This window comes from Monodelphis domestica, chromosome 2, assembly GCF_027887165.1.
Source record: "Monodelphis domestica isolate mMonDom1 chromosome 2, mMonDom1.pri, whole genome shotgun sequence".
Taxonomy (NCBI): Eukaryota; Metazoa; Chordata; class Mammalia; order Didelphimorphia; family Didelphidae; genus Monodelphis; species Monodelphis domestica.
In genome coordinates this window covers 286,365,608-286,379,686 of record NC_077228.1, presented here as the reverse complement: position 1 = coordinate 286,379,686, position 14,079 = coordinate 286,365,608, and the positions used below count along the sequence as shown (strand labels likewise).

The window sequence follows — 14,079 nt, the reverse complement described above, 5'->3', positions numbered from 1 at the left end:
AGGAGAGAGAGAAAGGGGGAAAAGAGACAGGGAGGGAGAGAGAAAGGGAAGGAGAGAGAAAGGGGGAAAAGAGACAGGGAGGGAGAGAGAAAAGGAAGGAGAGAGAGAAAAGGGGAAAAGAGACAGGGAGGGAGAGAGAAAGGGAAGGAGAGAGAGAAAGGGGGAAAAGAGACAGGGAGGGAGAGAGAAAGGGAAGGAGAGAGAAAGGGGGAAAAGAGACAGGGAGGGAGAGAGAAAGGGAAGGAGAGAGAGAAAAGGGGAAAAGAGACAGGGAGGGAGAGAGAAAGGGAAGGAGAGAGAGAAAGGGGGAAAGGGAGAGAGGCAGACACAGAGAAAAAAAAGCAGCCTTGGTTATAGAAAAGTTAGAATCTTCTGATCCAGCTTCAGGAAGCCAGAGTAAGGCCAGGGAAGGAGTCACTCTGGGCCCCAGGAACAGTCACATTGACCCCATCATCAGTTCCTTATAAGTCAATTCCACCTGAACTTGACTTTATGCTATAGAGAGGTAAAATTTGAGAATGTGGACAGCAATGTTGTCTTAGATAGTGGATCTCAAGAATACTATAATTTTCTTTGTTTTTAAATGACAGATATTTTGGGGGAAATGCCTTTAAAGTCTATAACAGAGTTTGGCCTTGATGGTTTTGGTGATAAATAAATACTAAATATGCCTAAGAAACATTCAGGTGAGCTTAACATTTCCAGAAGTTGTTGGTGTCAACAGAAAAGTAGACACTGTCTCTGGTATATTCAGACCCTCCAGCACACATTGGAGTATTGGTACTGATTGGAACTAATTCCAGTCTTTTCAAAATTCTGTAAGCAGCAAGCTGGGTCCATCCATGTATGCTGTGTAGAAGCTTATGGGAAGGATAGAGGGAAAAGGTTCCAGTGAATGTCACAGGAGCCTGACTAGTCACCCTCTTCTTCAGTGAATGCAAAGATTCTTGACTTTCGGGCCTCCTCAACACTACAAGGGCAGAAGGAAAGGTTGAGGCTAGAACTCAGCAAAAGAAAAGACATACTTTCACTAAATGACTAGGATGTGCTTGAGGGGCAACCAAGAGAATCCAGGGCACTGATTCTCAATGACTCAGAGAAAGTTCCAGGAGGATTCCTTTGTCAATGATAGAAGATTTCAGAAACCACCTCATAGAGATACTCTCTCTGGTTAATGGCAGAGTTACAGAATCCAGCAGCCTTATATAGATCACCTATGGAAGTGGTGACTAGGAAAAATGGAAAGATACTGATATATATAAACTACCTAACTTTGAACAACAGGACTGAAATGGACCGTAACTACACTGGCACACGTGGCATGGGTACAAGAGGCCCTGGACTATTTGTTGGGCAGACAATAATTTTCAGGCTACGACTTGTGTAGCAGGGATCACTAAATTCCTGTTTTCGTCTGTCCATGTTCACTCGAGTTAGCTGATACATGGAAAGCTAATATACAGTTATTGAGAAACTGGGAAACTTGCCCATTTCTGAACTAGTCCCAGAGAATGGAGGGGGCCTGATCAGGACTGTTCACCCTTACCACCTATAGAAGAGTTAGTTGGATTTTCTCATAAGCAGTTGGAGAGACTTCACAGACACTCACCTAAACAAAGGCTAAGAAAAAAAAGACTGTCCACCAGCTGAACAAAAAGTCTTTGACCCAGATGTGGGCCCTGAACGTGATTTGTCCAGTGACAGAAACCATGTATTATTACAGGGCAGGAGAAATGAAACTAGAGGCAATTCCTTTCCTGCCCCAAAATGAGACAGAGAATTCCTAGGGGACAGTGCACCCACCTATATTGATAGGCAACTTGGCATAGCTGCCGTCTAGGTGCAATAATAACAACAATCAGGAATAGCTAATACTTATATAGCACTTATTATGTGCCAAGCACTGTGCTGAATGCTTTACAATTATCATCTCCTTTGATCCTCACAACTCTGGAAGTAGGTGCTATTAGAATCCCCATTTTACAGATGGGGAAACAGAGGCAAAGAGGCTCAGTGATTTGCCCAAGGTTACCTACTTAGGGTCTTCTAGGGTCTGAATGCTCTACCCATTGTGCCACCTTGTTGCCAAATGATTTCCTAATGACCCTGACAGTCAGCCTACTAGCTGACCTAGAGACTGGTTAAGACAAGAGAACTAGGCCTATCACTAGGCTAAGTTATATTACAGGTAAACTTCAAGATCTAGTGATACACATCTCTAGGTGATACTAGATTGCCCATGTGAAATGTTCCTGGCACGTAATGATTACTGTTTGTGTGAATTACATGCCCGAACATGCTTGTTTTTTATATTGTGTTCATTTGCTTGTTTCTGATACATCCATTCTATGACAATGTATTAATCTTTTTGTGCATATGATGCTGCTTATAATTAAGTTTACTTTTATATATGTGACTATTGACAGTATTATTGCAATAGAATAGCTCAGCTTTGTCCAATAGCCACACTTGTCCCTTTTGATCAATCGTTCTGAACTGAAGATGTGCTTGGGGGCAACATGGTAACTCAGTGGCCTGGGCTCAGGAGGTCCTCAGTTCAAATCTGGCCTCAGACACATCTGCTATGTGACCCTGAGTAAGTCATCTAACCCCAGTTGCCTGGTCCTCGATGTTTTTCTGTCTTAGAATTGATAGTGACAGAAGGGAAGGGCTTAAAAACAAAACAAAAATAAAATTATCTATGAAAGCACTGGTATAACTTATAGCAGACTATTTACTGCCTTGGGAAGTGGGGAGGAAGAGAACATGACTTGAAACGTCAGAAAACAATTAAGAAAATTTCAGTTAACAGATATGCTTTTACTTTCTCAATGTGCATGTGGTCTTCTATGCAGTTGGGCATGCTGTCATGGCAGCATCTTCCCAGGTGACATTCTGTGTAGGTTCATTAATGTTCATCAATCTCAGTTTCAACTGTACTGAAGATCGATAACCTGGGCTGCCAGAAAAATTGCATCTATACTGAATTGTTACAGATTTTTAAACTTATCTGGGTTATTCTTTGGAAGGGCCTGCAAAATTTTAGCCCTGGGGAAGAATGTCACCCTTGGCTTGAAAGGCCATTTGGATGTGACTCTCTCTACATCGATAGAAATTGTTCAGTCTCAGAATAAAATATTTAGGTTGGAACTCAAGGCTCTCGTGTGTTCTAACAAACATTTAAGGGTCTACTGTGCACAAAATAAAATGGAAACAAGCAACTAAATAAGAGTGCCAACTGGTATCAGGAAGGCCTGGATTCAAGTCCAGCTTTTCCTAGTTGTGTTTTCCTGGGCAAGTCACTTAACTCTGATTGCCTAGACTTTGTTGCTCTTCAGTCTTAGAACTGATACTAAGACAAAAGGATTAAAAAAAAAAAGATGAAATGGAAATCATTCCTGTTCTCAGGAAGTGTATATTTCTCTTTCACTTAATCATTTTTAGGTTCCACTCTCCCTCACTCCCCTATGTCTTTGTCCAAACATCAAACTTGGAAGACCTCAGCTCCCATCTTTGCCTCCTGAGGGTCTCTCCAGCTTTCAAAATTCATAGGGCCTCTTCCACCAAGACACCTTGTATGTTATTTCCCCCTCCAGGTCTCATAACCATTTTTGTTTTGTCTGTTTCATATCTGTCATATTTATATTATGGTCATACAACAAGCTTACAAGCTTCCTGGGAACAGGGACTGCTCTCTTCATTTTTGTATGCCTCTGAGTACCTGACAAAATGTTCTTCCCAAGCCTCAGAGAGGTGATCCCTCCCTAGACAAGTCTGTTGATCTTATTCCCCTCAATCCAGTCACAAAGGGGTAGCCTACAGGTGACTCCATAAAACTGCCTGGCCTACTTCTAGTCAGCTAGCATTTAAGTGCCCTCTGTGTGCCAAACTGTGCTGAGCATACAAAGAAAGGCAGGAAACTGTCCCTGTTCCAAGGATCTCACAGTCTAATGGGGGCGGAGGGAGGGGGGGACAGGGAGGAACAACATGCAAACAATAATGTACAGACAAGATATATTCAGGTTCAACTAGGAGTGATTTCAGAGGGAAGGCATCAAGATGAAAACAGATACAAGAAAAGTCGTTTATTTAATAAACAGAACAAGGGCAAATCCCTGGTGGTCAGTTTCCCCAGGGAGTTTCAGGGCAACCCTCCTGGGGGACCCCTCTATGGGAGAGGCATGACCCACCCCCATGACAACCCCCGAGTCCCTTAACTTCTGAACAGTCACTCTCAGCACTTTCTACCCTTTCAGAGGGTAGGCTGATTTGGGGAGGAGGCACAGCCACCCCCCCTCAGTCATAGCCTTCATCCTCATCCTCATCGTCAAAAAAGAAGGTATCCCGATCTAGGTTCTCTGACTCATCGTCATAGGAGAAGTTGTCATCGTCCAGCTCCTCATCATCATACTCATCCTGCTGCCACCCTGGTACCTCATCCTCATCTTCTTCATCTTCTTCTTCCTGACCCAGCTCTGAGGACCCCTGCAACCTGGGGCAAGACAGAAAAGAGAAGGAAGAGGCAGGCACACAGCTGCTCATGCTCCCCACCCCAGCTCAGCAGGACAAGGTCCTCTCTCTCCTACTCACTGGCTGCTGGGCACATTAGACACCTTCACTTCTTGGGGCTCTGAACTTGGTGGAGTCTGAAGACCAATTCGGAAATCCTGTCAGAAAGAAGGATAGATCTGGGTGGGAGGAATGCAGGCTAAGAGTCAGTGAATGACCAAGAGTCCACTATTCATCCACACACCTATGGATTCCACAGCAAATGACTAGGGATGTGTGGGGGACAAGAAGAGAGAGGGGAAGGGAAACAGGAAAGGAGGGAGAGATAGAGGGGAAATAGGAATGGAGAGAGGGGCAAGTGAGAACCCATGAACCCAAGTATCCCAGACCAAAGCCTGAATGGAAAAGGTAAAGTTCATCTGGCTTCCTTCTTTCCTTTAAAAAAAAAACTACAACCAAAAAACCCCCTTATCTTCTGTATTAGACTCAACAGCAAAATTGCTGTTCTACCACTATGTATTGATTCTAAGGTAGAAGAGCAATAAAGGCTAGCCAATGGGGATTAAATGACTCACCCAGGATCACAGGGCTAGAAAGTGTCAGGACAGATTTGAAGCCCAGACCTCCCATCTCTGGGAGCAGCTCTGAATCCACTGAGTCACCTCTTTGCCCCCAGGCTTTCTTTTTGCAAAGGGTTTAGGCTAATGATAACATGCAGTCCTGTGATATGAGATATATAAAGGGGCTGTGTGTGTGTGTGTGTGTGTGTGTGTGTTACCTAGAATGTTCTTTGCCTGAATCTCTCATCCCTTCAAGATCAGCTCTAATCATCAAACCTCTGTCCATGAAACTTTCCTCAGCTATCCAAAACTCCCTAGAGATCTTGCTTCCTCTCTCGTGTACTCAGAACAGACTGCTTATTCAGTGCTTCAGTGGCAAGGTAAAGTGGTGCAGAATCTCTCTTAATGTGCAACAATGAGGAACAATCTTCCCACTAAACTGCAAGCCTTCCTAGGAGGCAGGAAAAGCCTCCTCTTGTATGCTGATGTTCTACAATGATTCTTCACTAGAAGAGAGGCTCAAATACTTGGCTGAAAGTAATGGGGGGGGGGGGGGGGAAGAAAACACACACATATGTGCATAGGGGAAGCTGGGACAGGTTCAGGGAAGGGTATGCACCTGTGTGGAGTGTTGCAGGATGGCCAATAATCTCTCCTGAATACGACGAAGGAGCTCTAGGCCTGTGCTGAGGTGCTCTGCTTTGAAGAGTTTTAGGGAGGCCGCCAGGTCCTGGCACTGCAGTAGGGTCTCCTCTGCAGGGATGGTTTAGCACAGAGTCTTTATTCCCTGTGGCAGGGTGGTTGTGGGCAGGGGGAAGGCTCTCCACTGAACAAAGAAGGAAGTGAGGGCAAAGGAAGAAGGGTGTCCTCTCTATGGGAACATATCCAGAGGGGCAGAAGGGAGGTTGCTATACTAGGAGTGGGGGCCTCACCCAGAAGGATCTGCAGGGCATTGGTGTGCAACTCCAAGTTCTCTGTCTGCTGTTCTACCACATCCATGCGCTCAGTGTCCTGGTTGTAGTAACTGTATACGCAGGCATAGGCCAGGACCTGGGTGGGGGGAGGGGGAAGAAAGGGGATCACAGAGCCCCCTGATTGCAGCTCAGATTGCCTCCCTTCTCAACCCAATTTTGTTCCTGTATCCCCTGCGGAGGGAGGCCTCACTGGCCTCCTCTTTCTCCCTTTCCCACTTCTATTTAGAAAACAGAAAGGAAGTCAGACCCACTAGACCACAGCCTCTCCCCAGTACCCCATCCAACCTTTCTGGCCTGCTCTAGTCCCCGGCAGGCATCAATAAGGAAGGTAAGGGGCTGAGGTGGAGGCATCTCGGAGATAGCAGACACACAGCTCCGTAGATTCAGTGTAAATTCCTGCCCAGAGAAACCTTCATTAGCCGTGGCACATGCAGGCTGAAACTTCATTCATTCTTCAACTCTTACACAGCACAGGCTTCCTGCCTACCCCTCAGGCCTTCCCTCTCACCTGGGCCTGGTGATGGAAAGTACATCTCTCATTGTAATCCTGAAACCGCTTCTCCTGTCTGGCAGCTTTGCTTACCTAAGTGAAGGAACAAGAAATGGGAAGGGTCAGGGTGGGAACAGGGGTCATTGAATAAGAACTCCCTCTATCTTTGGTCCTTTGTATAACCTTCCCCCCAGTCTGAAGTGTGATGAATGTATAGTAGGAGCTAAGCTCCTCTCCCTGGAGATGGAGGATGGAGTCATATCAGCTTAGGGGATCCCATGGATACACTTCACCTCTGAATACAGTTATCATGTCCTTTCTAAGTCTTTCTCCCTTTTTTTCCCATCCTACTTCTACCAGCCTCTCTGAGAGGGGTAATGGAAAAGGGAGCATTTCCTATAATTGATGGGCAAACAATGCTCTGAATCACAAAGCCTGAATAAGTTCTGACCCAAGAGGCATGTCCTGGCCCTTCTGGGAGCTTCAACTTCCCAAACCCTCCACCCTCAGATCCCATGTCTTCCACTCCTCTCACCATGGCTGAGCAGTTGTAATAGTCCTTGTGTGTTGGCTTCCAAGGCTTGAGGCAGCGCCAGCAAAAGCCATGGTTACATTTGGCACATGTCATGCTGTTGGGGAGACCAGAGATCAAAGCCCCCTTGTAGGGCCAATTTGTTACAAGCAATACCAAGGGCCCTCTGGCATAGCTATCCCTTGCTATAGTCCTCCTAAATCCTTCCTGAAGGATGTAGAGAATCTTGATTTCACTAAAATAATTAGGACATAAAACTCGAGACCTGACATGAGCAACACCCCTGTTCTGGTTGTGCCCAGGGCTTTATCCTACCCAATCCATGGATTACCTCCTCCCATTCTTCTCCTATGCCTCAGAAATTAAACAATCTGATCACTAGACCTCCTCCAACATATAACTTCTTTGTCTAGTTCTTATCACCCCAATAACAACTAAAAAACACCCTCTCTTTCAAATCCTCTCATTTACTCTAGCCAAAAAAATTTAAGGGCGATAGGCTAAGGGTTGACACTCTGGGTGAGGGATTCCTCCCCCATCTCTTTGCTCTATCTGTCCCCTCCTACCCTTGACTTACTGTAAACACCCCTCATTCTTCTCTATAGGAGCCTGGCAGCTGGGACAGCGCTTGGAGATGAGTTTGGCCAGGTGCTTGCTTTGAGCCTCCACACTCATGCCCTCATAGTAGCCACCGTCATCCACCCACTGGGACATGTGGCTACAGCTGGCAGGGTAGTGAGCCTGAGTTGGGCAGAGGGGTACAGATGGTAAGAGGTCCCAAATTTATCAAGTTGGAGGAATAAGCTCCACTGGTGGAGGAAGGGGGCAGAGTGGAGTGGAGGGGGGGGGGTGTCAAGGGAAAGATAGGGCCGACTTTGGAGAGGAAGGAGGATGAGCATAGCTCATTTTGGCAAAAGAATGGGGCAGGAGGGGATGACACACAAAAATAATATTGTGTGTGCATGCATGCATGCTCATGAGCACACATGAATGTGTATGGTCTCTGCACAAGTATGTGTGAGAGAAACATGTATGTGTGTAGGGACAGGGGTGCCCACCTCAGGGAAATTACAATTGAAGCAGGAGGCCCAGCCACACTTGGAGCAGGCAGCTCCACAGCCCAAGCCCTGGCGGCACAGGATACGGTCACAGCCCTGAGGGTTGGTGCACCAGGTCATGTTGGAACAGCTTTCCACATACCCCCGCAGAAGGGCCTTTTCATACTGTGACAGACACAGATACCACCAGAATTAGGAGATGACTCTCCTTGAGACTTTCCCTAAATCTCAGAATTTTATCCCTCCTACCCCATGCCCAGGGCCTGCCCCTCAAGTTTCTGAGTCAGAGGAGCTGGGGAGAGGTTGAATACCTTGGCAATGACTTCAGGAGAGGAGACAATGGCACGAATGAAGGCACTAGTAGGTTGAGCAGGGCAGTCAGCAATAGGGCAGGTGCAGTTCAACACAAGGTTCTGTTCAATTCGTGTTGTCAAGTACTCATTCCAGCAGGACTAGAGGAAGACAGGATTGGATGATCAGAACTAAGGATCCCTTACCATCCTACAGATAAACATCTAAGTCTGGGGTGGCAAACCTATGGCATCCATACCAGAGAGGGCACTCAGAGCCTTCTCTGTGGACACACATGCTATTGCCCCAGCACAGAGTTCATTACTAGAAAGCCAGAGGGATGCAGGGATGGGCTTCTCCCCTCCCCCTCTCCATGTGTGCCTGAGGACATTTCTCACATCATCCACCCCTCTAAAAGGTTTGCCATCACTCATCTAGGTTACACAACAGAAGTGAACTCTGCCAGAAGGCCAAACCCAATCTACTTGGCACCAGCTGGACTTCTCCCCTGGTCTGAAGCATTCTTTTTGTGGTGGCAAAGAATTGAAAACGGAGGGGCTCTCCATCATTTGGGGAACAGATGAACAAATTGTGTGCTATATGGTTGTAATGGAATACTATTGTGCCATTAGATATGATGAACAGGATGAATTCAGAAAAACCTGGAATGACTTATGTGAACTGATGCAAAGTGAAGTGAGCAGAACCAGGAAAACTATACAGTAACAGAAATATTATACAATGATCAACTGTGAGGGACTAAATCATCAGCAAAGCAAGTTCCCAAGATATCCATAAGGAACCCACAGTGAAAAATGCTATCTACAGCCAAAGAAGCAACTATAGGAGTGTGACTGCAGAACAAAGCATATTATCTTCTATTTTATTTTTCTATGAGTTTTTTATTGCGTGTGATATGTGTCTTGTCATGGCAAGAGCAATATGGAAATATGTACCATATGAAAGCACTAGTATAACCCATATCAGACTATTTACTACCTCAGGAAGGGAAGAAGAAAATCTGAATCCTAAAATGTCAGAAAACAATTGTCAAAAACTGTTCCTACATGTAATTGAAAAAAAGAAGAATAATCTGAAGTGATTTGGATCTTGGGACAGAGTAAATCAGATGTGAGACTTGGAACCAGAGAAGAACAAGTTACTCAATCTTTATCTTAATTTCCTTCTCCTTGAAATTGGAATACTTAGATATCACAGGGTTATTTTGAGGAAAGTGCATTGTAAATCTTCAAATCCTAAACAAGTGCAAGTTATTATCATCTTCCTAGGAATGGCCCAAACCTAAACCTCTGGAAACAGGGAAGCACCGGTCTATAAACACCTATATCGATGAATGCAGCCCTTATTGCTCTTCTGCCTTGGAATCAATACTTAGTATCGATTCTAAGACAGAAGGTTGAGAGAGAGCAAGAGTGCGCATCAATTCTAAGCCAGAGTCAAAGAAAGTGAAGGGTAGAGGTTTGGGGTTATATGGCTGCCTTCCAAATCTTTAACTTTACCGAAACCTCTCTTCTGAGCCCAATCTAACTCTACTTCCAGTCCTCTATTGGATACTTTCCCTTGGCTATCTGGAAGAAACTACAAATTCAACATCTGAAATGAACAGGCAAAACCAACATCCTTTCACCAGAGAAGCTGAGTGTTGTATGTAGTTGATGTTGTCAGACATGGTCAATGTGATGGCTGGTTTTGATGATCTGCTTTTTAAAAAAATATTACTATCAGGGAAGCCTTACTGGCAATAGGAGAGGGAGGAATATATTCAGAAATGGATGTGATAAAAAAGCAAAAGGCAACAATAACATTTAAAACAACCTCCCCAGTCAAAATAAGCTTTCCTTATTTCTGCCAATGATATATCATCCTTTCAGTCACTAGGGCTCCAAAGACCTCAGCAATCACTGACTTTTCCTTTTCCATTGTGCATTTCCAGTCAATCAATTCTTCTCTCAGACTCTTTCAGATTCACTGTTTCCTTTTTCTTTTTACAACTACCAACATAGTTCAGACCTGCAGCATCTACCACCTGTATTCATTGATCCTCATAACATCTACCATTCCTCTTCAATCCATCCTGCACAAGGCTGCCAGGTTAATCATTCTAAATGACTATTTTAACCATCTCATTTTCCAGTTCAAAAATGTTCAATGATTCACTGTTACATAGAGAATAAAGGTCAAGTTCCTTTGGTTTATCAGTTAGGCATCAACTTTAGCTCCCATTACTCCCTTATAAGAATCTTCTCTGCCAAAACATGTCTTTATTGTTGTCCAGCCTTGCCTGACTCTTTATGACCCTATGAACCATAGCATGACAGGCTCTTCTACACTATCTCCCAAGTTGCTTCAATGACATTCTCTATCCATTTTATCCTCTGCCATCCCCTTCCCCTTTGCCTTCAATCCTTTTGATATAATCAAAGTCATTAATTTTACATTTTGCAATGTTCTCTATCTCTTGGTCTTAAATTCCTTCCTTTCCCACAGATCTGACAGGTATACTAATCTATGTTTACCTAATTTATTTATGATTTCACTCTTTATATTTAAGTCATTTTCCCATTTTGAATTTATCTTGGTATAGGGTGAAAGATGTTGATCTAAACCTAATTTTCCCAGCAGTTTTTATCAAATAGTGGGTTTTTGTCCCAAAAGCTAGGATTTGGGGGTTTATCATACACTATCTTGCTGAGAACCTTTATGCCAAGTCTATTCCATTGATCCTCCCTTTTGTCTCTTAGACAGTACCATACTATTTTGATGATCACTGCTTAATAGTACAGTTCAAGATCTGGTACTGCTAGGCCTCCATCCTTCATATTTTTTTCCATTAGTTCCCTTGATATTCTTGATCTTTTACTTCAGCAAGTGATCAGAAGGGTCATCCACCATGATCAAGTAGGATTTATACCAGGGATGCAGGGCTGGTTCAATATTAGGAAAACCATCCACATAATTGACCACATTAACAAGCAAACCAACAAGAACCACATGATTATCTCAATAGATGCAGAAAAAGCCTTTGATAAAATACAACACCCATTCCTATTAAAAACACTAGAAAGCATAGGAATAGAAGGGTCATTCCTAAAAATAATAAACAGTATATATCTAAAACCATCAGCTAATATCATTTGCAATGGGGATAAACTAGATGCATTCCCAATAAGATCAGGAGTGAAACAAGGATGCCCATTATCACCTCTATTATTTGACATCGTACTAGAAACACTAGCAGTAGCAATTAGAGAAGAAAAAGAAATTGAAGGCATCAAAATAGGCAAGGAGGAGACCAAGTTATCACTTTTTGCAGATGACATGATGGTCTACTTAAAGAATCCTAGAGATTCAACCAAAAAGCTAATCAAAATAATCAACAACTTTAGCAAAGTTGCAGGATACAAAATAAGCCCACATAAGTCATCAGCTTTTCTATATATCTCCAACACAGCTCAGCAGCAAAAACTAGAAAGAGAAATCCCATTCAAAATCACCTTAGACAAAATAAAATACCTAGGAATCTACCTCCCAAGACAAACACAGGAACTATATGAACACAACTACAAAACACTCGCCACACAACTAAAACTAGACTTGAGCAATTGGAAAAACATTAACTGCTCATGGGTAGGACGAGCCAACATAATAAAAATGACTATCCTGCCCAAACTTATTTATCTATTTAGTGCCATACCCATGGAACTCCCAAAAAATTTCTTTACTGATTTGGATATTCTTGATCTTTTGTTCTTCCAGATGAACTTTGTTATAATTTTTCCTAATCCTATAAAAAAGTTTTTTGGTAGTTTGATAGGTATGGCACTATGGCACTGAATAAATAGACTAATTTAGGTAGGATTGTCATTTTTACTATATTAGCTCGTCCTACCCAGGAACAGTTAATTTCCTTCCGATTGCTTAGATATAGCTTTGTGTGAAAAGTGTTTTGTAGTTGCGTTCATGTAGTTCCTGTGTTTGTTTTGGCAGATAGATTCCTAAATATTTTATATTGTCTAGAGTGATTTTAAGTGGAGTTTCTCTGTCTAACTACTGCTGCCAAGTTTTGTTGGAAATATATAAAAATGCTGATGATTTATGTGGGTTTATTTTGCACCCTGCAACTTTGCTTAAGTTAATTATTTCCATAGCCTTTTAGTTGATTTTCTGGAGTTCTTTAAGTATACCATCATATCATCTGCAAAGAGTGATAGCTTGGTCTCCTCATTGCCAATTTTAATACCTTCAATTTATTTTTCTTCTCTAATTGCTACTGCTAGCATTTCTAGTACAATTATTGAATAAAAGAGGTGATAATGGGCCTCCTTGCTTCACTCCTGATCTTATTGGGAAGGCTTCAAACTTGTCCCCATTGCATATGATACTTGCTGAAGGTTTTAAATATATACTGTTTATTATTTGGAGGAATGAGCTTTCTATTTTTATACTTTCTGGTGTTTTCAATAGGAATGGGAGTTGTATTTTGTCAAAGGCTTTTTCTGCATCTATTGAGACAATCATGTGATTTCTATTGGTTTGATTACTGACATGGTCAATTATGTGGATGGTTTTCCTAATATTAAACCATCCTTGCATTCCTGGTATAAATCCCACCTGATCATAATGAATAATCCTCATGATCACTTGCTGGAGTCTTTTCAACAGTATTCTATTTAAGATTTTTGCATCTATATTCATTAAGGAGATTGGTCTGTAGTTTTCTTTCTTGGTTTTTAGTCTGCCTGGCTTTGGAATCAGTACCATATTTGTGTCATAAAAGGAATTTAGTAAAACTCCTTCTTTGCTTATTTTGTCAAATAGTTTGTATAAGATTATGATTAGTTGTTCTTTAAATGTTTGATAGAATTCACTTGTGAATCCATCTGGCCCTGGGGATTTTTTCTTAGGAAGTTCCTTGATTGCTCATTTAATTTCTTTTTCTGAGATGGGATTGTTTAAGAATTCTATTTCTGTGGGGGCAGCTGGGTAGCTCAGTGGATTGAGAGCCAGGCCTAGAGACGGGAGGTCCCAAGTTCAAATCTGGCCTCAGACACTTCCCAGCTGTGTGACCCTGGGCAAGTCACTTAACCCCCATTGCCTAGTCCTTACCACTCTTCTGCCTTGGAACCAATATACATTATTGATTCTAAGATGGAAGGTAAGGGTTTAAAAAAAAAAAAGAATTCTATTTCTGGGGCAACTGGGTAGTTCAGTGGATTGAGAGCCAGGAGATCCTAGGTTCAAATCTGGCCTCAGACACTTCCCAGTTGTGTGACCCTGGGCAAGTCCCTTAACTCCCAATGCCTAGCCCTTACCACTCTTCTACCTTGAAACCAATAGACAGTATTGATTCCAAGATGGAATGTAAGGGTTTAAAGAAAAAAAAAAGAATTCTATTTCCTCTTTTGTTAATCTGGGCAATTTATATTTTTGTAAATATTCACCCATTTCACCTAGATTGTCATATTTATTGCCATATAATTGAGCAACGTAGTTCTTAATAATTGCCTTAATAATTTCCTCTTCATTAGAAGTGAGACTGCCCCTTTCATTTTTGATACTATTAATTTGATTTTCTTTTTTTTATTATATTGACTAGTACTTTATCTATTTTATTTGTTGCTTCAAAGTACCAGCTCTTAGTCTT

The 14,079-nt window shown here is 42.6% G+C and overlaps 1 protein-coding gene across 5 annotated transcripts in view; it reads right to left on the bottom strand.

Moving 5' to 3' along the window:
- Positions 1-4,070: 4,070 nt before the first annotated feature.
- CUL9 (cullin 9) overlaps positions 4,071-14,079 on the bottom strand; it is a 35,987-nt gene continuing 25,978 nt past the window's right edge. For 3 of the 5 annotated variants that reach the window (XM_007483944.3, XM_007483946.3, XM_007483947.3), the window contains exons 32-41: positions 8,435-8,575; positions 8,124-8,288; positions 7,643-7,806; positions 7,069-7,162; positions 6,552-6,626; positions 6,329-6,439; positions 6,002-6,119; positions 5,689-5,822; positions 4,591-4,667; positions 4,071-4,492 (exon numbers count right to left, since the gene is read on the bottom strand). In XM_007483944.3, the coding sequence (XP_007484006.2) occupies positions 4,297-4,492; positions 4,591-4,667; positions 5,689-5,822; positions 6,002-6,119; positions 6,329-6,439; positions 6,552-6,626; positions 7,069-7,162; positions 7,643-7,806; positions 8,124-8,288; positions 8,435-8,575 (1,275 nt within the window). In that variant the 3' untranslated portion in view covers positions 4,071-4,296. Of the gene's footprint in view, positions 4,493-4,590; positions 4,668-5,688; positions 5,896-6,001; positions 6,120-6,328; positions 6,440-6,551; positions 6,627-7,068; positions 7,163-7,642; positions 7,807-8,123; positions 8,289-8,434; positions 8,576-14,079 lie in introns of those variants that run through there. The other 2 variants (XM_007483948.3, XM_056818271.1) reach the window with 2 other exon arrangements.